Source organism: Meles meles, chromosome 8, assembly GCF_922984935.1.
Source record: "Meles meles chromosome 8, mMelMel3.1 paternal haplotype, whole genome shotgun sequence".
NCBI classification, from domain to species: Eukaryota; Metazoa; Chordata; class Mammalia; order Carnivora; family Mustelidae; genus Meles; species Meles meles.
The window spans coordinates 10,630,850-10,657,076 of NC_060073.1; the positions used below are offsets into that span (position 1 = coordinate 10,630,850).

At 41.8% G+C, this 26,227-nt stretch overlaps 1 protein-coding gene across 4 annotated transcripts; it reads right to left on the minus strand.

Moving 5' to 3' along the window:
• Positions 1-485: 485 nt before the first annotated feature.
• Positions 486-14,750, minus strand: LOC123949891 (membrane-spanning 4-domains subfamily A member 8-like). Of its 4 annotated transcripts, none has more exons than XM_046017605.1 (7): positions 14,595-14,749; positions 12,880-13,102; positions 7,245-7,367; positions 4,806-4,865; positions 3,370-3,507; positions 1,875-1,988; positions 486-1,693 (listed from the first exon to the last, which is right to left on the minus strand). In XM_046017605.1, exons 2-7 carry the CDS (start codon positions 13,096-13,098, stop codon positions 1,589-1,591), a joined length of 759 nt encoding a protein of 252 aa, XP_045873561.1. In that variant the 5' UTR covers positions 13,099-13,102; positions 14,595-14,749; the 3' UTR covers positions 486-1,588. The 4 variants fall into 4 exon arrangements, with proteins under 4 accessions (XP_045873561.1, XP_045873562.1, XP_045873563.1 ...); XM_046017606.1 differs by having other exon boundaries at positions 12,880-13,099; positions 14,595-14,711; XM_046017607.1 differs by lacking the exon at positions 4,806-4,865 and having other exon boundaries at positions 14,595-14,750.
• Between the last annotated feature and the right edge of the window lie 11,477 nt (positions 14,751-26,227).

Sequence of the window (26,227 nt, forward strand, 5' to 3'; positions counted from 1 at the left end):
TGGACAAGTTAGGAAGGAGACTCTGAACACCAAGTGGGACATTGTAGTTGAGCGTTTGAGTTCTGTGAAGTGAGAAGGTATGGAATCAGATGGGGCAATGAGAGGAAGTGGTAAGGACGAGGGTGGAAATAAGGCCAGACTTGCTCTGTCCCTCTAACTTCCAAGAGTGGTCCCACTAGGCCTGTCCATTTTAGGGAGCCCAACATACCAATATCTCAGCTTACAGAACAGATGAGTGAAGGGCTGGTCTAAAACCAGGATACTACATATCTCACACTACATTTTTATTGTCCATGATTTCCTAAGACCTATTCAGTTCTAGCAAATGAAAACCCACCTGTGGTCTTGGAACCTCAGCCATACCCGACCAGCTGATGGGCATCCAGAGGATTGCTGGTCAGAGATGATGCGGATGCAGGAGATGGGACTCTAAACAGCAAGCCATTTAGAAGAAACTTCTTGGATAAAGTCAGAGGCTAAACACATTTACAAGAGTAAAATCATGTTCTGTATTTAGTGACAACAACAAAAAGGAATGCTTGCAGGGTTTCTGTAGCGAAGGGAAATTAGATGGCACCTGGATGTCAGAGATTGTTGCCAGCATATAACCTTCTTGAAGCCAGTTGCCATCATGTATAACAATATTTAAATTAACGCGGGTAGATCTAGAAGTTATAGACATAACCATTTCTCTCTCAATTAGTCTCTATCCTTCCTTTTATAAATATATATTAGCCTCATAAGTTGGGGAGATACCTTCTCTTAAGACAATGTGTATTCACAAATACTGCTACCTCAATGGTAACAGCATATAGGATTAATCCTGTTAGTGGATGACTCACTGTCTCCCAAGATCTCCCCAACAGGGTGGTTCCTTGTTGCACTAAAAAAAAACCCTTTAATGCCCCACTCAAATGTTGCTTCCTTAACCAGGGTTGTTCTCTACTTTCCCCATCACCATTAGAATAAATCTGTTCTCTCTCTGTGAGTCCCCACATTCTGCCCTGTGTTAGAGAAAATTGCTTGCATAATTGTCCTATGAGGCCAAAAGTTCTTGAAGTCAGGGAATTTGTTGTGTTCTCCACTGTTAACCTTCCTAGAACATATCAAATGCTCAGTACACATTTAATCAATGAACGAATGACTGAGAGAAAGAAGGTTGGGTTGTCTAGACATTGGGTCTTCCAACCCATGAGCTCACACAGGTAAACACACAAAGCCCCAGGCACAAATGCCCTAGGGAGGATCTCTTTGTTAAAAGCCACTTAAAATTTCTGTCTCCTTTTTTTTTTTTAAATTTCTTTTCAGCGTAACAGAATTCACTGTTTATGCACCATACCCAATGCTCCATGCAATACATGCCCTCCATAATACCCACCACCTGGCTCCCCCAACCTCCTTCTGTCTCCTTTTTAACAGAGGAAATGCAAGGTTTCGATGCCGAATTGAATGAAGTCAAGATGCATGCAGGTAGACAAACATTTCCCTTAGATTGTCAAGGAAGGAGGATCCTGGGTTTCAGAAGCGCAGAAAGGGGAGGTCTTCTTTCTGTCTCTTCGAAAGATGCTTCTAGAAGCTTTAGCTTTGCTTATCTGGAGCCCTGGAACTGGTTGGAAGAAGTTGGTGGCAAGTTCACTGGTTCTGGGATGACCCCTGGGTTTGCCACATAGACAGTCGGGAGGACCACGCCCACCTGGAAAACACAAGTGCACAGAAGGTGCCCTAGGAAGGTGCAAGAAGGACCAGGCAGGCACGGAGGCCTTTACATCCTGCAAGACTTCTGCTCCTGGGCAGGAAGGGGAAGCATGGCGAATCCTCTAGACTCCACCCTCTTTGGGGCACCTTCCTGCCCACTGAGGAGCCTTTGGACTCACGTAGTTGTGTTGAGAGCAGACCAGCTGGCAGCCAAAGTGGGAAGAAACACAGGTTATGCAGAACTCCAGGAGGCAGAAGATGAGCAGCACACTGGAAATAGCCACTCCGGGGCTCTGGAACCACAGGGAGTGGGTTGTTAGGAGGGCTAGTTTAGGCGTCCAAGGTCTGGCTCCAAGTGTGACTCTGCGGTGGGCTGTCCCTATGGCTTTGAGGAAGTCCCCTAACCTCGTCTCACCAGGTTTTTGTGAGGGTCAAATGTGTTCATAAAAGAATTGTTACTTTAACACTACTGGTACTCCTCTAAGGGGAAGGGTAGTCATCCTTTAGGAAAACATCTCTGTCACATGACTGGGAAGGAGAGGATGGGTTGCCAGGCAGATAGAGGGACCGAGTGGACAAGGGCTTGTCTTGCTGTGCGCTCTTGTCAGTCCCAGGGTCATGAGTCTCGTGTGGCTGCTGGGCATTTGGGAGGTGGTTAGTCCCAAAGTGAGATGTGCGTGACACACAGGATTTCAAAGATCGAGTACCCAAAATGCAAAATATCAAACTGATCTTTTTTTTTATTTTTATTTTTTTATTTTTTTAATATTTTTTATTTATTTGACAGAGAGAAATCACAACTAGGCAGAGAGGCAGGCAGAGAGAGGAAGACGCAGGCTCCCTGCGGAGCAGAGAGCCCGATGTGGGGCTCGATCCCAGGACCCTGAGATCATGACCTGAGCCGAAGGCAGAGGCTTTAACCCACTGAGCCACCCAGGCGCCCCCTGATCATTTTTTTTTAAACACAGATTACGTGTTGAAATGACATTTCAGATATATTGGGTTAATTAAGATATATTATTAAAATTAATTTCACTTGCTGCTTCTTTTTTTTAAGGTGGTGACTAGAAAATTTAAAATCAGACATGCAGCTCACATTATATTTCTATGGGTCAGCATAGGTTGGTACATTATTGTCCATGGGCCAAATCCTGGCTGCTGCCTATTTTCATAAATAAAGATTTATCAGAAAACTGCCATGCTCACTGCATATACTCACTGGGATCCAACTCAGGGCTGGAGTTGAAGGCAGATACCTATTTTCTATGGTTGCTCTCCCACTACAGGATAGGGATGAGTAGTTGTAACAGAAACTAGAGGGCCTGCAAAGCCTTAAATATTTATTCTCTGAACCTTTACAAAAAACCTTTGCTGACCCCTTGTCCATAGTCACAAGCAGGGGTGCAGTGGGAGGCGTCTTCATGTTATAATTGCATTTAATTTTGCCAATAATGTCATAGGTAGGTACTGTTTTATAAAGGTAGAAACTAAGACTAAGAAAAGTCACATGCTTAAAGTAACACAACAATAAAGCCATAGGTCAGGGACTTTACACTCTGTTCTGATTCTTTTCTACAGTGCTAGGTGAAGAAGTTGGGTTTGGGGCCTTCTAATAATTAGGTAAACCTAGCTAACTCGGAACACAGAGGAACATTGGTTTAGAGAGGTACTCACCACACCCCAGGTGTAATAGGGGGGATAAGAGACAGAGTAGCTATAGGACGGGATGAGACAAAGATCCGTGATGAAGAGTATAATTCCAACCACAGAACAGATTGCACTGATGATGTTCAAGCCCAAGCTGCCATTCAGCTGAAGAAGACACAGAGGGTCAGGGTGGGAGAGGAAAATTATTGTAGCTGAGATCAATAGAGATTCAACAAGTGCTTCTTAATGTGAATCCCCAGAACTTTAGTTCTATAGCAAGGAAAGAGTTGTTCTGTACAAAAAAGTGTGCAGGTAAATAATGTTGGAAAAAAGCTGGGCTGAACTAAGTTAAATAGGACTTTGCTGCAGGACTTGTCAGAGCCTTTAACAAGGATTATGGATCTTTTTAAAAATTTCATTTTTATTTATTTATTTTTATTTTGTTTATCATTTATTTATTTATTTATTTATTTATTTTATTATTTGAGAGAGAGAGAGAGAGAGAAAGACAGAGAACAAGCATGGGGGTGGGTCAGAGGGAGAAGCAGACTCCCTGCAGAGCAGGGAGCCTGATGTGGAACTTGATCCTGGGACTCCGGGATCATGACCTGAGCTGAAGGCAGTCACTTAACCAACTGAGCCACTCAGATACCCCAGGATCATCGATCTTCCAGAGAGGGGACTACTAAATAGAGTTTTCCCAAGTTTACCTACTCATTTTCACAGAGTGTCGCATGGGACAAGTGTCCCTAAGTGTTGGGAAACACTCAACCTGCTTATCCCATATGAGGCAGATAGGACGCTCAGCCCCTGTGTCTTGGGATATGACAGGCTCTGATCCTCTATGATTCTGGGCCATGTGCAGAAGGACATGCCCAGAATTTAGAGCTTCCCTTTGGAGATTTTCAGATAGCTCTCATGTGGTAGAGGGACCTGGCCATCCTGAGCCCCTTCACCCTAGACAACCTGCCGTGAGAGAAACAAAGGTACTTTCTTGGTCTGTGTCTAGGGGACCTCATTTCTGTGATTAACAGAGCTCACTTGGCTGGATTTCTTCGGGAAGCCGGTAGTTGAGCTTCCCCTGGCTTCCCTGCAGGAATGGCTGGAGGCCTACTCTGTGTGCCACAGACCCTATCAGTGCCTGCTTTGCTGGAGTGGAGCCGGGACCCCTAGGAGCTTTGTGTCTCCTCCTGTAGGCACCTCTTAGGGACACTGTTCTGTCTCTACCTTAATTCAGGTGGTTGTGTTGCCCTTCCCTCCCCAGAATCCTCTGGGCTCCTTTCTATCGTGACTCTGGCCAGGTTTGTGTAGTCCTGCCTGTGAGTATGAGTGAGCACGTGTATCAGTGCCCTGAGTCTGGTTAGATGTAGGGATGAGGGAGGGATTGTGTGTTAACCTCCTTTTCCCCAGAGGGTGTCTCCTATAGCCTCTGCTGGCAGAGCCTGTGTCAGGAGGTGACTTACCAGGCAAGAAGATTGTGGCTGATTTTCTGCTGACACTGAGAGTGATCCTGAAACAATGAACTGGCACAGAAGAGGAGGGTTTTAAAAGATGCCCAAGATTGCGTCCCATCTTCCAGCTCCCAGGATTCTGGTCACACACATTCTCTCATACATACTAGGTTCCTGTGCTGGGGCCTGCAAGTCAACATGGAGGGAGGAGGGAGGGAGGGAGGAAGGAAGGAAAGAAGGGAGGGAGGAAGAGAGGAAGGAAGGAAAGAAGGGAGGGAGGGAAGAAAGAAGGAATGGAGGGAGGGAGGGAAGGAAGGACAGGAAGGGGAAGGAGAGGCAGACTCCCCACTGAGCAGAGAGCCCAACTCAGGGCTGGATCCTAGGACGCTGAGATCATGACCTGAGTTGAAGGCAGACACCTAAACAACTGACCCACCCAGGCATCCCCAGACCCTATGTTCTTAACCCTTACCCCACATACTCTCCCACTCAAGGCAGATGCATGTGTCATGGGGTGGAAACAGCTTTACAATGAAAAGTTACTCTAGCTTCCTATGCCTTTTAAAGGGAATGGTATTTTTTCCTGTATGTGGGAAAATAAATCTCATTCTTAAACCCCTCAGTATATAGAGACTTGATAAGAAGGGAAGGGAACAAGGGGCTGGCCTTCTGAGGTCCCTTCGGGTTCTTTTAAGATGCCAGAGTATATGGGTCTATGGGTCTTTGTTTTGGAAGAGGACATTAACGATCTTTAGGGAATACATAGTCCTAGAGTCAAAACAGCAACCAAGATCAAAAGTGCCTGCAGATATAAGGAGGTGGGATGGTCATGAGAGCTGATCAACCTGGCAGAAAGGAAGATGTCTGGGCAACAGTACTCAGTGGCATCTAATGCTCAATAGCAAGCCATTCTGTGGCCATGGGGTTAGCCTCTCCATTGCCCCAAACTCCATTAACATGGGTTATACAGATGCAGCACTGGGGGAAAGGAATAGAGGCTGAGTTCCAACTCTGGGTCCATGCACGGCAGAAGAGGATCACAGCCTCAGTAAATGAGACCCAGATGGAAACAAGAAAGAGCAGGTACTCGGAGAAAGATCCTCCCAAGAACATGAGCCTTGCCATTTTGCAGGTGTTTTGTTGGTACGAGGGTGGGGGGATAACATTAGGCTATTTTATTTAAATGATTTAAATGTCATGGGATAAGGGGGCACTTTCCTTATCTAGGTTACTCTGGAGTTTTGCTATTTATGAGAAAAGTTGTATTTGAATCATAGATAGGTGTGTGAGTCCAGAGACAAAGACTGTGTAACAACAGAGAGATAAAGGACTTGGGAGGGAGGAGAGGGAAGGGAAGGAAGGAGTGTGTGTGTGTGTGTGTGTGTGTGTGTGTGTGCGTGTGCACGCGCGCCTGCATAGCTTAGATGACACTAGGGAGAATACAAAAGAATCAAACAGACAGTAAATTGGAGAAGAGAAAGATCTGTGGTTTTTAACATTTTATGGAGTCATAGGTCACCCTGAGAATCTGATGAAAGTTATGGACTTTTCCAGGAAAAAAAATACAGCTCTAGCACACCAAATATTTTGCCAGAATGGAGACTCTGAAGCCCATCTGTGGACTCCAGGTTAAACAAGTCATTGTTTAATGACTGTTCTGCGTCTCAGTAGTCACTCTCAACCATTGGTGGAAGTGTTCTTCTCCTGGAGCTCAGGCTGTGGGCCTATGTTGAACAACACTTGAAGACTATTACCAATAGATCCTTTTACACATTGGCACTGTTGTATGAATTGGAAAAAGCTGCCACCCCTGGGTTGATGAATGAGAAGAAAGTTACCTGACCCCTGGGGTGAACCAATTAGAAAATGTGCCCACTCTGGGTGAATGACACCTTGTTGGGCTGTCACTTGGTGTTATGGCTGAATTGTGTCCTCTCAAAATTAATCTGTTGAAGTCCTAACCACCCCCCCCAGTATTTCAGAATGTGACTATGTTAGGTGATGGGGCCTTTAAAGAGGTGACTAATTCTCTGTGAGATCATTAGGGTGGCCCTAATTCAATATGAGTGGTGTTTTCACGTGAAGAGGGGATTAGGACACAGATACACTGAAACCACATGAAGATAGAGGGAGAAGGCGGTTGTCTGCAAGCCAAGGAGAGAGGCCTCAGAAGAAACCACCCTGGCGACACCTTGATCTTAGACTTCAGCCCCCAAACTGTGAGAGAATGCATTTCTGTTGGGTAGGTCACCTAATCTGTGCTGTTGTTCACAGCAGCTCTAGCAAACCAGCATGCCTGGTAAGCAAGGCCTGGGCCAGCTTCACACCTTGCTTGTTCTCTTGACTAGGAACCTGCTGTGGAGTACAAGCCACACAAATTGACAAGATGGCCCTGAGTGTGTTGGCACTTTCTGGGAATTCACTCGCCGGGTGGGGTGACTCCTTACTTACCCAGATGCCTCCCCAGAAGGGAAAGCCTCCAAAGAGTGAGATAGCTGAGTAGCCCCCAGAGACGACAGTGACCATGACGGAGCCGAGGCCGATGTGTATCAGGCCAATCAGGATCTGGGCAGCCTGTCAGGAGAGCCAAAATCTGAAGCCTTTGTTTCTGGGGTGGGATCCTGTCTCCCCTTTGTACCTCTTTTTTATTTTAATAAATCTTACATTTTCCTAGTCTAAAAAGTCATATGAAAGATATAAAAATGAAATAAAACATCCATAATTACCTTCTATTCAGAGAAAACATCCCCCTTACATTTTGATGTATAACTTTCCTTTATTCTTTACAAGTGTGTATACCAATACCACAAGATGGTCCTGGGAGGGAGAGGGAAGGTGGCAGAAGAGTGGGGGACTTGCATCTCATCTCCCTTGAATTCAGCTCGGTATCTGTCAAATCGTTCTGAACACCTGTGAATTCAACCCGAGATCTAAGAAAAGAATTGCTTCAATTCTACAAATAGAAAAGCAATCACTTTTTGCAAGGTAGGAGGTGTGGAGAAGTGAATCTGAGGGGATAGATTGGAAGATAAACCACAGGAGGAGGGAACCTGTGTAAGTCGGCTATGGGAAAGTGATTTGCAGTGGAGCACGAGATCAGAACTTCCAGAAGTCTGCTCTTGTAAGGGACATCACTGCTTGAAAGGTGCTCAGCGGGTGAAGTAGGGCAGAATCCTAGGTGGGACCATGTGGTCTCAGGATCTCCAGGATTACAGAAAGACTGGGGTACCCAAGAGCAACAGAGTTCCCAAGCATTGGAGTGGGAGGCTGGCCACAATCAGCGAGCCCCTGAGTGGTCTCTGAGCTCAGTGTTGCTATAGATCTTGAGCCATGATATTATTGGGTGACTGCTCTCCAAGCCAGGGCCCAGCAAGCAACAACTTCTGGGAGACCCCACCATGACCAGGCAACTGCTCCTGGAGCAGGGGCCCAGAAGGGAACAGGGCCTTAGTGAGACCCCCTTCTTCCCCTTGGAGGATTGATGTAGGTGTGCCCTGCAGGAGTCTATGGAGTTTGGCACATACAAAAGGGATTGACTGCTTTTCCTTGAGGGTGCCCTGAAGAGTGGGGACAGCGATCATTCCGCTCCAGGGCTGGAGTTCGGGGCACCATCATTTTTTTTTTCATCCTCTAAAATGGCATGAAAAACCTTAAGGGAACAAAAGTCACATAGAGCAACCCCAAGCAGCTTACAATGTGCCTGGATCCCTGGCAAGGGATGGCACAACTCTGCACAAGCAAAGACACCTGAGAATCAGTGCAATGGGTCCCTCCCCCAGAAGACAAGTAGGATCTCAGGCGAATACCAAGTTTACAGAACACACAGGACTAAGAATCTCTCGTCCTAGGGGAAAATAGTATATAGAATTTGAGGTTTTTTCTCAGGAGTCTTTAGTCTTTCAGTTTAAAGTATTCTTTTCCTTTTTTCCTCTTTCAACTAGATTCTTATTCTATTGACTCTTTGTTTTTAAGTATTTCTATAATTTTCATGTCTACATTTACATTTTATAGGTATATTCTTCATTTTTTGGCTTCCTTTCACTGTATTCAATTTTATTTTCTGTAGATATATCAGTTTTGCTTTCTTCACAAGTTTGGGATATAGTGTCTTCTAACAAATGGACCAAAATACACTCAGGATCAAGTAGATCACCCTGTTGTGTCCAGCTGTGAGGTTATATTTCTCTCCCCCATTTTTTTCTTTTCTTTTTTGGTTTCTGACCTCTTCAGATTTGTCTAGTGTGTATTTTGCTGTATTTTAATTTTGTTCTCTTGTTCATTTATTCTTCTCTGAACAAATGACTAGAGGGAGAAATTCACAACAAAAGGAAGAATCAGAGGTAATACTTTGCCATTGATCTAATCGATATGGATATAAGTAAAATGTCAGAACTAGAATTCAGTATAATGGCTATAAAGTTACTATTTGGGCTTGAAAAAAGCATAAAAGACACTAGAGAATCTCTTAGTGCAGAAATATCAGGCCAAAATAAAAAAAATGCTTTAACTGAGATGCAGTCTAAAATGGATGTTCTAACAGCTAGGTAAATGAGGCAGGAGAGAGTCAATGACATAGAAGACAAAATGATGGAAAGGAAGGAAGCTGAGGAAAAGAGAGAAAAACAACTAATGGACCATGATGGAGGCTTCGATAAATCAGCGATACCACAAAGTGAAACAATATTAGAATTATTGGTGTTCCAGAGAATGAAGAGAGAGAGGGGCAGAAGCTATCTTATGGGAAATCATAGCTGAGAACTTTCGCAATCTGGGGAAGGAAACAGGCATTTAGTCCAGGAGGCACAGAGAAATCCCCTCAAAATCAATAAAAATAGATCAACATACAATAGTGAAGTTTTCAAATTTCAGACGTAAAGAGAAAATCCTGAAAGCAGCCTGAGATAAGAGGTACTTAAAGTACAAGGGTGGGAAAATTAGACTGGCAGAAGACCTATTCACAGAGACCTGGCAGGTCAGGAGGGTTGTCATCGTGTATCCTGGGTACTAAATGAGAAAAACATGCAGCCAAGAATACTTTATCCAGCAATACTATTATTCAGAATGGAAGGAAAGATAAAGAGCTTCCAGGACAAAGAGAAATTAAAAGAATTTGTGACCACAAAACCAGCCCTGAAGGAAATATTAAAGGGGATCCTGTAAGTGAAGAGAGACCCCAAAAGTAACATAGACCAGAAAGGAACAGAGATAATATACAGAAACAGGGATTTTACAGGCAATACAATGACACTAAATCGTTATCTTTCAATAGTTACTCTGAATGTAAATGGGCTAAATGCTCCAATCAAGACACAAAGTATCAGATTGGATAAAAAAGCAAGACCCACCCATATGGTGTCTACAAGAGACTCATTTTAAGAGTCTCATGCTCTACCAACTGAGCTAGCCGGGCACATCAAGAGACTCATTTTAGACCTAAAGTCACCTCCAATTGAAAGTGAGGGGGTGGAGGATGATTTATCATGCTAATGGACATCAAAAGAAAACTGGGGCAGCAATCCTTATATCAGACAAATTAGATTTTAAACCAAAGGCTGTAGAAAGATATGAAGAGGGACACTATATCATACTTAAAGGTCTATCCAACAAGAAGATCTAACAATTATAAATATTTATGCTTCTAACTTGGGAGCAGCTGATTGTATCAACCAATTAATAACAAACTTAAAGAAACCCACTGATAATAATACAATGATAGAGGGGATTTCAACAGTCTACTCACAGTAATGGACAGAAGATCAACAAGGAAACAAGGGCTTTGAATGTCACGCTGGACCAGATGGACTTCACAGATAAATACAGAGCATTCCATCCTAAAGCAATAGAATACACATTCTTCTCCAGTGCATATGGAACATTCTCCAGAATAGATCATATACTGGGTCACAAATCAGGTCTCAATTGTTACCAAAAGACTGGGATTATTCCTTGCATATTTTCAGACCACAACACTTTGAAATTTGAACTCAATCACAAGAGGAAATTTGGAAGGAACTCAAATGTTTGGAGGTTAAAGAGCACCCTACTAAAGAATGAGGGGGTCAACCAGGAAATTCAAGAAGAATTTAAAAAATTCATGGAAACAAATGAAAATGAAAACACAACTGTTCAAAACCTTTGGGATGCGGTCCTAAGAAGGAAGTATATAGTAATATGTCTTTCTCAAGGAATTAGAAAAGTCTCAAATATACAAGCTAATCTTATACCTCAAGGAGTTGGAGAAAGAACAGCAAATAAAGCCTAAACCAAGCAGGAGAAGAGAAGTAATAAAGATTAGAGCAGAAATCAAAATAGAAACCAAAAGAACTGTGGAACAGATCAATAAAACTAGAAGCTGGTTCTTTGGACGAATGACATGAAGAGACACACAAGCACACAGGGGAATTCCTTGTGTACCAAGATGGGGGTTGTCCTGCCACTGGCCAAGGAAATACCAGAAGTTGGGAGAAAGGCCTGGAACAGACCTTCCCTTAATGCCTTCATAGGGAGCATGGCCCTGTGGACTACTTCATTGTGAAATTTTGGGCTCCAGAACTGTGAGATCATTGCTGTTGTTATAACCCACCCAGCTTGTGGAACTTTGTTATGATGGTCCTAGGAAAGTAACGTAGATATATACTCTTGCACAAATGGTATATATTCATATACACAGATATATTATGTATGTATGTATATATATGTATGTGTGTGGTGTGTGCATATACTACAAATATGGCAGCAAATTCAAATATAGTATTTCCTTAAATTTGTACAAATGATAACAGACTGTGCACAATGTCTGCACCTTACTTTTTCTTTTCATCAAAGATATATCTTGGGGTATGTCCATATCATGACACAAAGAGATTTTGTTCTCTTTGGAGCTATACTACATTCTGTCTTTAAAATAATATGTTTATTTAGCCAGTATTATATTGATAGATATTTTTATTGTTTCCATTCTGTTGTTATCACAAGGCATGCTGCAGTAATTAAGCTCTTACACATCACATTTCTTGTGTGCCCAGGCAGCATCTGCAGGACAGAGGCTCAGAAATGGAATTATTGGGTCTTTTGTAAATTTGAAAGACACAAAGTGCCCTCCATACAGTCTGTATGAAATGACACTCCCATGAGTAGTAGCTGGGGGTAGAGCTAGGACATGAGCTTAGGCTGTCTGGGTCGGAATCTGTGATTGTCAGCATTCAGCTATGCAATGAAATGGGCCTCTCTTGGTCCTGTCCAAGACAGCTTTTAGGGGAAAACCACCGTGAACTGTTATTTTGCTGGTTGTCTAAGATGCTTTTTTTCCCCACATGCTGGGTTTAGACTCCACCTTAAAGCTTGGTATGCCCACTTTTTTCCAGAGGTCACATGGATCAACACAGACACTAGCAAAAGGACCACATTCAAAACAGATGACTATAGGGGAAGGAAAAAAATAAAATAAGATGAAAATAGAGAGGGATGCAAACCATAAGACATGCTTAACTCTAGGCAACAAACACGGTTGCTGGAGAGGGAATGGGTGGGGGGAAGGGATAGTTGAATGATAGGCATAAAGGAGGCAGGTGATGTATTGAGCACTGGGTGTTATATGCAACTGATGAATGTCTAAACTCTACCCCTGAAACCAATAATACAGCATATGTTAACTAAATTGAATATAAATAAAGAATAAAGAAAGGTAACCCCATGCCCTTTACCTCTCACCCTTCCCCCATTCAGTCTCCCCTTGGCATGGCCATCCCCAACCGTTAATCTACTTTCTCTTTATATGGATTTGGCTATTCTGATGATTTAATATAAGTAGAATTTTTAAAAAAGGACCAACATTCAAGTTTACTGCTTTTTTGGTTGTTGTTACCTTTCTTCCTCTTTCTTAAAATGCCTAAGGCAGAAAACCCAAGGCCCCATACTGAGACCCTGGTGATGTTGCACAGCTGAGATTTCTGGTAGACCCGAGTTTAGCAAGCCTGGGTCAGCTCCAACCCTGCTCGCTGGATTTGGAGTTTCTGTATTTCCAAGCCTCCCCCTCTCATCTGACACCAGCCAGTGACCTGTCCCTGCAGAGCAAAATCTCACTTACCCCTAAGGTTTTGGCTTCCTTGAAGGCTCTCTGGACAGGCTGCTCACTCCCAGGTAGATTCAAACCCGGTGGGTTCACAGGAAGTAGGTGTACTTGGGGCTGGTTGCTTGGAGACAAGGCCACCTGACACATGCCTTGTTGGGTCACAGGATAGCCATTCTGGGGTGCCACCGCTAACCTGGAATTGTCCATGGGTCCTCCTGAAGCCATCAGATTCATGCTGCTAAAACATAAAGGTGACAGACTTGTCTCTCACACAGGCACTATGTTTACACTGAAAAAGGCCTTTTGCTTCCAGTAGCTCACTTGAGCATCTTAAACCACTTATTTATTTATTTTTAAAATTTCTTTTCAGTGTAACAGTATTCATTATTTTTGCACCACACCCAGTGCTCCATGCAATACATGCCCTCCGCAATACCTACCACCTGGTTCCCCCAATCTCCCACCCCCTGCCCCTTCAAAACCCTCAGGTTGCTTTTCAGAGTCCATAGTCTCTCATGGTTCATCTCCCCTTCCAATTTCCCTCAACTCCCTCTCCTCTCCATCTCCCCATGTCCTCCGTGTTCTTTGTTATGCTCCATAAATAAGTGAGACCATATGATACTTGACTCTCTCTGCTTGACTTATTTCACTCAGCAGAATCTCTTCCAGTCCCGTCCATGTTGCTACAAAAGTTGGGTATTCATCCTTTCTGATGGAGGCATAATACTCCATCGTGTATATGGACCACATCTTCCTTATCCATTTGTCCGTTGAAGGGCATCTTGGTTCTTTCCACAGTTTGGCAACCATGGCCATTGCTGCTATAAACATTGGAGTACAGATGGCCCTTCTTTTCACTACCTCTGTATCTTTGGGGTAAATACCCAGTAGTGCAATTGCAGGGTCATAGGGAAGCTCTTAAACCACTTATTAATGCCATTTGTTAATCTCATTTTAGAGATACTATGAAACCAATAATACAGCATATGTTAACTAAATTGAATATAAATAAAGAATAAAGAAAGGTAACCCCATGCCCTTTACCTCTCACCCTTCCTCCATTCAGTCTCCCCTTGGCACGGCCATTCCCAACTTTTACGGGACACTTATAAAGTGCCAGGCAGTCAGGGCTTTACAAACACGTCTTTTCATCCTCATACCGGACCAGCTTTACAGGTGAGAAAATGAAGGCTCAAAGAAGCCAAACTCTGCCAGAAGACAAGGGCTGTGTCTTTCTCATTTTTGAACCTCTCATAGTACCTACCATGGTACTGTGCACATAGTAATACCATCTGATTACAAAACTTCAGAGGTGGAGAGGCTCTTGGAGCACACTGAGTCCAATTCTCTCAACTTCTAGAAAAAGAAGCTGAGGCTGGGAGAGTGGACATGAATTCCTCAAGGTCTCGGTCACATAAATATTAGTCAAGGGGAGACCCTCCTCCTCAGGAGAAGTCCTGATGCTAGTGCATGTGTATTTACCGGGTGTCCAATTTTCTAGGCCACTTATGAATTCTGGTCTGGTGTTTAAAATTTCTTTTCTTTTTTGGAGCAGACCCCACAAAAGTTTGTGCAGTAAACCCTACCACGTCCTGCACCCCACATCCAGATTCATCATGTCTCGTTTGGCTGAAAAATCTTCATAAAATATAATTTTTAAATACTTTAATTTTTAAATTAAAAAAATTTTAAATATTATAAAATACATTCATTAGAATGCATATACTCACTTTGCTCTGCCAGCCGCTAAGGCTCTCTTGCTCTTGTTCCCAATTCTTTGCTGTAGGCAACCTGATTTCCTGAAAGAGTGAGCAAACGTGGCCGAGTTGGGTTATAGGTTCAGAAAGATCCAAAGTCCTTTTCACTTTCTCCTAGGTGAGGCCAGATCACCAGCTGCTTAGAGCTCAGCTTCCCTGTCTCTATTTGCTTTCTGTTTTGGTTAAGGAACCAACTGAATGCAATTCAGTTGGGGGGAGACATGGAAAGAACTGGGCACTCAGGGGTAATGGACATGGCTATAGCACAAGACAGAATGACATAAATGCTACAGTTAGAGAAACAAAGGTCCCCAAAGAAGAGGAGAAACTGATTTTCTGGATTTGAAGAAAACAGGGAAGACTTTGAACAGAAGGTGGAATTTTGAAATCAATATGCTGCAGGGGGAAAAGGGAGTCAGAGCATGTGAAATGAGGTTTGCAATTAACTTGTCTACTTTTATCTATGCCAGAGCCTGTAGGAAATCAGAAAACACCTGTGATGTATCCATGGTGTATATCATGTGAATTACACAGGCAAAATGAACAAGAACTGCCAGGCTTGGCAATGAGTATCTTGATAGAATAGTTCATTGCATTCACCTTTGTATTCCTACTGGCATATAATAGGCATTAATAGATGCTTATCGAGGGGCGCCTGGGTGACTCAGTGGGTTAAGCCTCTGCCTTCGGCTCAGGTCATGATCTCAGGGTCCTGGGATCGAGTCCCGTGTTGTGCTCTCTGCTCAGCATGGAGCCTGCTTCCTCCTCTCTCTCTCTCTCTCCCTGCCTACATTTCTGCCTGCTTGTGATCTCTCTCTGTCAAATAAATAAAATCTTAAAAAAAACCAGCCCCAGATGCTTATCGAATAAACAAATGAAGTTGATGGGATGGCTAAAACTTTGTAAAATGGTCAACAAGAAGGACACTATTGCAGGCAGAGGGTATGGAGGGCAAAGGATAGAGGAGAGAGATAGATGACATATTTTGGGTATGGCTGAGAGTGACAGCGTTTTGTGGGAGAAGGACATTGAAAGTCATAAGGATGAGAGAGTAGATGGGGCTGAACTACATGTCTTTACCCATTTTTAGATCAGATTTCTGGAACATTTTCTTTTAATTTTCAAGAGTCCTTTATGTATCAGGCATATTAACTCTTCGTCTGGGAATATCTTTTCTCCAAGTCTGACAACTGTCTTTTGACTTCGTTTATGGTGGTTTTTAATTATGTAAATTTAAAAAATATATGTAGTAACATTTATCCATCATTTGTTTTTTTTTTTTTTTTTTTTTTTTTTTTGTAATTCACATTTTATTTATTTTTTCAGCGTAACAGTATTCATTCTTTTTGCACAACACCCAGTGCTCCATGCAAAACGTGCCCTCTCCATTACCCACCACCTGTTCCCCCAACCTCCCACCCCTGACCCTTCAAAACCCTCAGGTTGCCCCAACCTCCCACCCCTGACCCTTCAAAACCCTCAGGTTGTTTTTCAGAGTCCATAGTCTCTTATGGTTCGCTTCCCCTCCCCAATGTCCATAGCCCGCTCCCCCTCCCCCAATCCCACCTCCCCGCAGCAACCCCCAGTTTGTTTTGTGAGATTAAGAGTCATTTATGGTTTGTCTCCCTCCCAATCCCATCTTGTTTCATTTATTCTTCTCCTATCTCCTACCCCCCCATGTTGCTTCTCCATGTCCTCATATCAGGGAGATCATATGATAGTTGTCTTTCTCCGATTGACTTATTTCACTAAGCATGATACGCTCTAGTTCCATCCACATCGTCGCAAATGGCAAGATTTCATTTCTTTTGATGGCTGCATAGTATTCCATTGTGTATATATACCACATCTTCTTGATCCATTCATCTGTTGATGGACATCTAGGTTCTTTCCATAGTCTGGCTATTGTAGACATTGCTGCTATAAACATTCGGGTACACGTGCCCCTTCGGATCACTATGTTTGTATCTTTAGGGTAAATACCCAGTAGTGCAATTGCTGGGTCATAGGGTAGTTCTATTTTCAACATTTTGAGGAACCTCCATGCTGTTTTCCAGAGTGGTTGCACCAGCTTGCATTCCCACCAACAGTGGAGGAGGGTTCCCCTTTCTCCACATCCTCTCCAGCATCTGTCATTTCCTGACTTGTTCATTTTAGCCATTCTGACTGGTGTGAGGTGATATCTCATTGTGGTTTTGATTTGTATTTCCCTGATGGCGAGTGACGTGGAGCACTTTTTCATGTGTCTGTTGGCCATCTGGATGTCTTCTTTGCAGAAATGTCTGTTCATGTCCTCTGCCCATTTCTTGATTGGATTGTTTGTTCTTTGGGTGTTGAGTTTGCTAAGTTCCTTATAGATTTTGGATACTAGCCCTTTATCTGATATGTCGTTTGCAAATATCTTCTCCCATTCTGTCAGTTGTCTTTTGGTTTTGTTAACTGTTTCCTTTGCTGTGCAAAAGCTTTTGATCTTGATGAAATCCCAACAGTTCATTTTTGCCCTTGCTTCCCTTGCCTTTGCCGTTGTTCCTAGGAAGATGTTGCTACGGCTGAGGTCGAAGAGGTTGCTGCCTGCATTCTCCTCAAGGATTTTGATGGATTCCTTTCTCACATTGAGGTCCTTCAACCATTTGGAGTCTATTTTTGTGTGTGGTGTAAGGAAGTGGTCCAATTTCATTTTTCTGCATGTGGCTGTCCAATTTTCCCAGCACCATTTATTGAAGAGGCTGTCTTTTTTCCATTGGACATTCTTTCCTGCTTTGTCGAAGATTAGTTGACCATAGAGTTGAGGGTCGATTTCTGGGCTCTCTATTCTGTTCCACTGATCTATGTGTCTGTTTTTGTGCCAGTACCATGCTGTCTTGATGATGACAGCTTTGTAATAGAGCTTGAAGTCCGGAATTGTGATGCCACCAACTTTGGCTTTGTTCTTCAATATTCCTTTGGCTATTCGAGGTCTTTTCTGGTTCCATATAAATTTTAGGATTATTTGTTCCATTTCTTTGAAAAAAATGGATGGTATTTTGATAGGGATTGCATTAAAAGCCATCTATGAAAAACCCACCGCAAATATCATTCTCAATGGAGAAAAACTGAAAGCTTTTCCGTTAAGGTCAGGAACACGGCAGGGATGTCCATTATCACCACTGCTATTCAACATAGTACTAGAAGTCCTAGCCTCAGCAATCAGACAACAAAAAGAAATTAAAGGCATCCAAATTGGTAAAGAAGAAGTCAAACTATCACTCTTCGCAGATGATATGATACTATATGTGGAAAACCCAAAAGACTCCACTCCAAAACTGCTAGAACTTGTTCAGGAATTCAGTAAAGTGTCAGGATATAAAATCAATGCACAGAAATCAGTTGCATTTCTGTACACCAACAACAAGACTGAAGAAAGAGAAATTAAGGAGTCAATCCCATTTACAATTGTACCCAAAACTATAAGATACCTAGGAATAAACCTAACCAAAGAGACTAAGAATCTATACACAGAAAATTATAAAGTACTCATGAAAGAAATTGAGGAAGACACAAAAAAATGGAAAAATGTTCCATGCTCCTGGATTGGAAGAATAAATATTGTGAAAATGTCTATGCTACCTAAAGCAATCTACACATTTAATGCTATCCATCATTTGTTTTTTGTTATAGATGGAATGTTTGTATCCCTACCAGACAGGTTCGCATATTGAAATGTAACTCCCTAAGTGATGATATTTGGAGACGGGGCCTGTGGGAAGTGATTAGGGTGGAGCCCTCATGAATGGGATTCGTGCTTCCTGTTCCTGTCCTGTGTGGGATTAGTACCTTATAACCCCGGGGAGCGCTCTAGCTCCTCTGCCATGTGAACACACAGTGAGATGGGCCATCTATGAACCTGAAAGTGGGTTTTCCCAGACACTCAATCTGCAGGTGCCTTATACTGGACTTCCTAGTCTCCAGATCATGAGAAATAAATACGTGTTGTTTAAGCCACCCAGTCTATGGTATTTTTGTTACAGCAGCCAAAACAAGCTAAGAAAATGACCTATGGAATTGAGTCTTTATTAGAAAGCCTTCCCAACATTAAATTAAATAGGAATTCACCTGTGTTTTCTTCTAGCACTTGAATGGTTTAATTAAAAAACAAACACATTGGGGCGCCTGGGTGGCTCAGCGGGTTAAGCCTCTGCCTTCGGCTCAGGTCATGATCTCAGGGTCCTGGGATCGAGCCCCACATCGGGCTCTCTGCTCAGCAGGGAGCCTGCTCCCTCTACCCCCGCCTGCCTCTGTCTGCCTCTCTGCATACTTGTGATCTCTGTCTGTCAAATAAATAAATAAAATCTTAAAAAACAAACAAACAAACAAACACAACTCATTAGCTAATCCAAATCGGCTTTATTTTACCCTCTGACAGTTAAGTGTTTGGTGTCAAAGTACATTTTTCCTACCAAATTGCTTCTTTCCCCCAAACTATCAATTTTGTTTTTATGAATAGTATAGTAGGTAATTTAGCTTTTTACATTTTCTTTTAAAATTTCAATTAAATTATTAACATAGAGAACATCATTAGTTTCAGATATAGAGTTCAGTAATTCATCAGTTACAATAATACCCAGTGCTCATCACATCATGTGCCCTTCTTAATGCCCATCCAACAGTTACCCCATCCACCCACCCACCTCTCCTCCAGCAACCCCATTTCTTTCATATAGTTAAGAGTCTGTAATGGTTTTCTTCTTCTCTGATTTCTTTCCATTCCATTTTTTCCCTTCCTTCCCCTATAATCCTCTGCACTCTTTCTTATATTCTTCATATGATTGAAACCACATGATAATTGTCTTTCTCTGATTGACTTATTTCACATAATACCCTCCAGTTCATCTACTTCAGTGCAAATGGTAAGATTTCATCCCTTCTGATGGCTGAGTAATATTCCACTGTAAATATATACACCACATCTTCTTTATCCATTTATCTGTGGAAGGACATCTGGGCTCTTTCCATAGTTTGGCCATTGTGGACAATGCTTCTTTAAACACTGGGGTGCAGGTACCCCTTAAGATCTCTACATTTGTATCTTTGGGGTAAATACCTAGTAGGGCTATTACTGGGTCATAGAGTAGCTCTATTTTTAAATTAATTATTTAATTATTTAATTTTTATTATGCTCAATTAGCCAATATATAGTACATCGTTGGATTTTGATGTAGTGTTCAATAATACATTAGTTGCATATAACAGCCAGTGCTCATCACCTCATGGGCCCTGCTTAATATCCATCACCCGGTAGGAAAAGATAGTGAATGAATTATCTTCCCCTATCTACCTACAGAGAACTGAGTATGCTTAAAAGATTGTCTCTTTAGGCTAGCATTTACCCTGACACAAAACCAGATAAAGATACTACAAAAAAAGGGAACTACAGGCCAATATCTATGATAAACATTGATCTAAAAATCCTCAACAAAACAGTAGCAAACTGAATCCAACAATAATTTAAAAAGTCATTCACATATTCAAGTGGGATTTATTCCAGGTACAAGTGTGGTTCAAGATTTGCAAATGAATCAGTGTGATACATCACATCAACAAGAGAAAGAATAAGGACCATATGCTCATTTCAATGGCTGCATTAAGGAAATGCAAATCAAAATCACAATGAGATACTGTCTCACACCTCTCAGAATGACTAAAATAAAAAAAACACAAGAAACAGTAAGTATTGGTGAAGATGTGGAGAAAAAAGGAATGCTCGTGCGCTGTTGGTGGGAATATAAGCTGGTGCAGCCACTGTGGAAGACAGTACATAGATTCCCCAAAAAACTAAGAATAGAATTAGCATGTGATCCTATAATTCCACTACTGGGTATTTACCCAAAGAATATGAGAACACTGGGGCACCTGGCTGGATAAATCAGAAGAGTGTGTGACTTTTGATCTCAGGGTTGTAAGTTCAACCCCACATGGGGTATAAAGATAACTTAAAAAAAAATAAACTTAAGAAAAAAAGATTACAAAAACACTAATTTGAAAAGATATGTGCACCTCTATGTTTATTGCTGCACTATTTTACAATAGCCAAACTATGGAAGCAACCCAGTTGTCCATCCATAGATGAATTGATGAAGATGTGGTAAATACATATGCAATGGAATATTACTCAGCCATAAAAAGGAAAGAGATCTTGCCATTTGCAACAATATGGATAGGTTTTGAAGGGTATAATACTAAGTGAAATAAGTCAGTCAGAGAAAGACAAATCCCATATGATTTCACTCATGTGGAATTTAAGACACAGAACAAAGGAACAAATATAAATATAGAGAACTGGTGGTTGCCAGAAGGGAGGTGGCTCCAGGGACGGGAGGGCGATGGGTGAAACAGGTGAAGGGGATTAAGAGTATACTCTTCAGGGGTGCCTGGGTGGCTCAGTGGATTAAGCTGCTGCCTTCGGCTCAGGTCATGGTCTCAGGGTCCTGGGATCGAGCCCCGCATCAGGCTCTCTGCTCCGCAGGGAGCCTGCTTCCTCCTCTCTCTCTGCCTGCCTCTCTGCCTACTTGTGATCGCTCTCTCTGTCAAATAAATAAATAAAATCTTTAAAAAAAAAAAAAAAAAAAAAGAGTATACTCTTCATAATGAGCACTAAGTAATGTATAGAATTTTTGAATTACTATATTGTATCCCTGAAACTAATATAGAATTACATTAATAATCTATATTATGTATACTGGAATTAAAAAAATAAAAAAGGTAAAAGATTCAGTCTCCTTACACTGATCCTACCCATTCTGGGTATGCTGATATCTTTTGTGTATCATTGTGCATACTTTTGTGCATTGCTGTACCATATGGGGTCCCAAAAGAAAACAAACAGCAGTCTTAAAGTGTTCAGTTGTATATTAATGAAGGGACTATTCACAGAAATGTGGAAAGAGTTATGGGGAGCGAAAGGGGATGTTGACACACTTGGGAAGCTGTTACTTCCCCTAAAGCCTTAAGAGGCAAGAGGCAGAGACAGTGTAACTGTGGCAGCAAGAGCTATAGCCAAGGATGTGAGCTGCCTAACTTGTCACAACTACTGTGAAAACCAAGCAGAAAATGGGTGAACTCTGATTTCCCCTTCCTCTGGACTTCCAATTTCATTGGCTGAACACCATCAGAAGGACAAGAACAAGCGAGTATAGACGCAGTCCACATAGGGCAGCCTCCCAGGGTATAGAGCTGGGCAGAGGGCTCTGCTGGCTATCTTTCACCCGTTTTTCCAGATCGCCTCTCCATCCCTCTCTATTCTGTTGTGTCCCTGAAGACTAATCTTTATACGGATTTCATCAACAGTCACCCTTGCTCTCTGGCTTCTGACTGATCTCAAACCACAGGCTGTTCTGTTAGGAAATTGGAGGGGAGAAAAGGCAAGTGATTTATTGTCTTAGTTTCCTCCCTGTGCTTTGCCAAGGCCTGGTGGGTCCCTTGACCATGGGTCACAACTGTCTCGATGGCCCTCTCTGTGTGACTCTCTTCTCCTGGGTCTGGAGAACTACTCGTCTCACTTGCCTATTCAGGTTTCCAGAATTAGGATTTGCTCTTGATCTTAATGGTTTTGGGATATTATCCTATCACTTGTGGCTTCTCTATACCCTACCCACATTTTGTAGAAAGACCCTGTATTAAATGTCTTCAAATTATCCCACTGGAATGTTCTAGCTCATCTTACCATTTACCTAACTGCTCTAAGGGCAGAAAATGGATGTGGATGGGCAAGTGGAGACTGTCTCTGTCTTTGGTCTCCTGTATACCCCAAAAGGGAGGCAGGCATGATACCTATGACTCTACTTTTGAATTTGGAGTTCTACTCATGCCAATTAACACAAGGTTCCCAGTAAATACAGGATAACTTGTCCTTTCTTGGAGAAGGCCTGGCTTATGGAAAGAGAGCAACTATGTGAATATGATTTTTTACAAAATGTAATGGATATATTTTTTCAATTTTTTCTTTGGCTAAAAATCAAAAATTGTTTTTTCACTGTCTGAGCATATTTTTTCCCTTTAGTGAAAGCCCTTAAAGATTGAAAGCTGGGGGTGAGGAATCCAAGAGAGCTAGAATGCCAGTATGGACTTTAGTCTTTTGATTCAAAAGCATCATATCTGCAGGACCTGACTATTTCCCAAGAAAAGAACATTGAAGAGAACCAAAGTATACAGAGGTTAATCAGTTAGGTTTATAGATTTCTAGAATTCTCAAGTTTAAAGAAAGGTCTAGATTCCATCGCCCCCAAAGGAATGGTAGAGTTTCAAATGTTGAAGCAATACCATTGTAAAAGGTACCTGTTCTTCAAGGTTATGTTAGACTTATGAAGGGTGATGAAGGAAACATCTCCTTTAGGTTTCCTTTGAAGGGTTTGGTGGACCATCCTTGGAGCACACGGCAGAGTACAGGTTGTAGTATCTCAAGACACTGGAGTTCCATTTCAATTGGTTTTGAGAAACTATTTAGCTCTTCTATGTAAAAAGAGGTAGAGGAATTCAAAAACCCCTAAGAAGAAAAAGGAAAAAAAATATTTAAGAAAATCTCTCCAGGCACCTGGGTGACTCAGAAGGATGAGTGTCTGCCTTTCTCCTAGTTATAAAAAACAAATGTTTGCTAATTGACAACATACTAAAACTTTGTACTCAGAAAAATAATAAGTTTAAAAAAAGAAGACAGGGGCACCTGGGTGGCTCAGTGGGTTAAGCCTCTGCTTTCGGCTAGGTCATGATCTCAGAGTCCTGGGATCCAGCCCCGAGTTGGGCTCTCTGCTCAGCAGGGAGCCTGCTTCCCCTTCTCTCTTTGCCTGCCCCTCTGCCTACTTGTGCTCTCTCTCTCTGCCAAATAAATAAATAAATAAAACTTTATAAAAAAATAAAAAAAGAAGACAAACACAGGTGACTGTAGTGTGTGTGCATGTGTGTGTGTGTATATATATATATATATATAGATGTATATATATATATATATAGTTATTGAGTACAGTTTTATTGCATGAAATTCAACTTAAATGTTGAGATATAGGACTAAGTCAATTTTCCTTGTTCTAGAACACAAGGATGGGCGGGGGTTGGAAGGTTGGGTGAGCCTGGTGGTGGGTCTTAGGGAGGGCATGTCTTGCATGGAGCACTGGGTGTGGTGCATAAACAATGAATTCTGGAACACTGAAAAGAAATTAAAAAATAAAAATTAAAAGTATAGATTGCTCTAGGCAGTATAGACATTTTAACAATGTTCTTCCAATCCAAGAGCATGGAACGGTCTTCCATCTTTTTGTGTCTTCTTCAATTTCTTTCATGAGTGTTCTGTAGTTCCTCGAGTACAGGTCCTCTACCTCTTTGGTTAGGTTTATTCCCAGATATCTTATGGTTCTTGGTGCTATAGTAAATGGAATTGATTCTCTAATTTCCCTTTCTGTATTTTCATTGTTAGTGTATAAAAAAGCCACTGATTTCTGTACATTGACTTTGTATCCTGCCACGTTACTGAATTGCTGTATGAGTTCTAGTAGTTTGGGAGTGGAGTCTTTGGGGTTTTCCATATAAAGAATCATGTCATCTGCGAAGAGAGAGAGTTTGACTTCTTCCTTGCCAATTTGGATACCTTTTATTTCTCTTTGTTGTCTGATTGACATTGCTAGGACTTCTAATACTATGTTCAATAAGAGTGGTGAGAGTGGGCATCCTTGTCGTGTTCCTGATCTCAACGGGAAGGCTGAAAGCTTTTTCCCATTGAGGATGATATTTGCTGTGGGTCTTTCATAGATAGATTTTAGGAAGTTCAGGAATGTTCCCTCCATCCCTATACTTTGAAGCGTTTTCATCAGGAATGGACGCTGGATTTTGTCAAATGCTTTTTCTGCATCAATTGAGAGGACCATGTGGTTCTTCTCTCTTCTCTTATTGATTTGTTCTATCACATTGATTGATTTGCGAATGTTGAACCAACCTTGTAACCCAGAGATGAATCCCACCTGGTCATGGTGGATAATCTTTTTAATGTGCTGCTGGATCTTGCTAGGATCTTGTTGCGAATCTTAGCATCCATATTCATCAGTGATATTGGTCTGAAATTCTCCTTTTTGGTAGGGTCTTTGCCTGGTTTGGGGATCAGGGTAACGCTGGCTTCATAAAAAGAGTCTGGAAGTTTTCCTTCTGCTTCAATTTTTTGGAACAGCTTCAGGAAAATTGGTGTTATTTCTTCTTTGAAAGTTTGGTAGAATTCCCCAGGGAATCTGTCAGGTCCTGGGCTCTTGTTTTTTGGGAGGTTTTTGATCACTGCTTCAATCTCATTACTAGATATCGGTCTATTCAGGTTGTCAATTTCTTCCTGGTTCAATTTTGGGAGTTTATAGTTTTCCAGGAATGCATCCATTTCATCTAGGTTGCTTAGCTTATTGGCATATAACTGTTGGTCATAATTTCTGATAATTGTTTCTATTTCCTTGGTGTTAGTTGTGATCTCTCCTTTTTCTTCATAATTTTATTAATTTGGGCTTTCTCACCGGTATTTTTCAAAGAGCTGGAGCAAATAATCCTAAAATTTGTATGGAATCAGAAGAGACCCCGAATTGCTAAGGAAATGTTGAAAAACAAAAACAAAACTGGTGACATCACGTTACCTGATTTCAAGCTTTACTACAAAGCTGTGATCACCAAGACAGCGTGGTACTGGCATAAAAACAGACACATTGACCAGTGGAACAGAGTGGAGAGCCCAGATATGGACCCTCAACTCTATGGTCAAATAATCTTCTACAAAACAGGAAAAAATATACAACAGAAAAAAGACAGTCTCTTCAATAAATGGTGCTGGGAAAACTGGACAGCGATAAGTAGAAGAATGAAACTCGACCATTCTCTTACACTGTACACAAAGATATACTCGAAATGGATAAAAGACCTCAATGTGAGACAGGAATCCATCAGAATCCTAGAGGAGAACATAGGCAGTAACCTCTTCAATATCAGCCACAGCAACTTCTTTCAAGATATGTCTCCAAAGGCCAAGGAAACAAAAGCGAAAATGAACTTTTGGGACTTCATCAAGATCAAAAGCTTCTGCACAGCAAAGGAAACAGTCAACAAAACAAAGAGGCAACCCACGGAATGGGAGAAGATATTTGCAAATGACAGTACAGACAAAAGATTGATATCCAGGATCTATAAAGAACTCCTCAAAGTCAACACACACAAAACAGATAATCATATCAAAAAATGGGCAGAAGACATGAACAGACACTTCTCCAACGAAGACATACAAATGGCTATCAGACACATGAAAAAATGTTCATCATCACTAGCCATCAGGGAGATTCAAATTAAAACAACATTGAGATACCACCTTACACCAGTTAGAATGGCCAAAATGAGCAAGACAGGAAACAACATATGTTGGAGAGGATGTGGAGAAAGGGGAACCCTCTTACACTGTTGGTGGGAATGCAAGTTAGTGCAGCCACTTTGGAGAACAGTGTGGAGATTCCTGAAGAAATTAAGAATAGAGCTTCCCTATGACCCTGCAATTGCACTGCTGGGTATTTACCCCAAAGATACAGATGTAGTGAAAAGAAGAGCCATCTGTACTCCAATGTTTA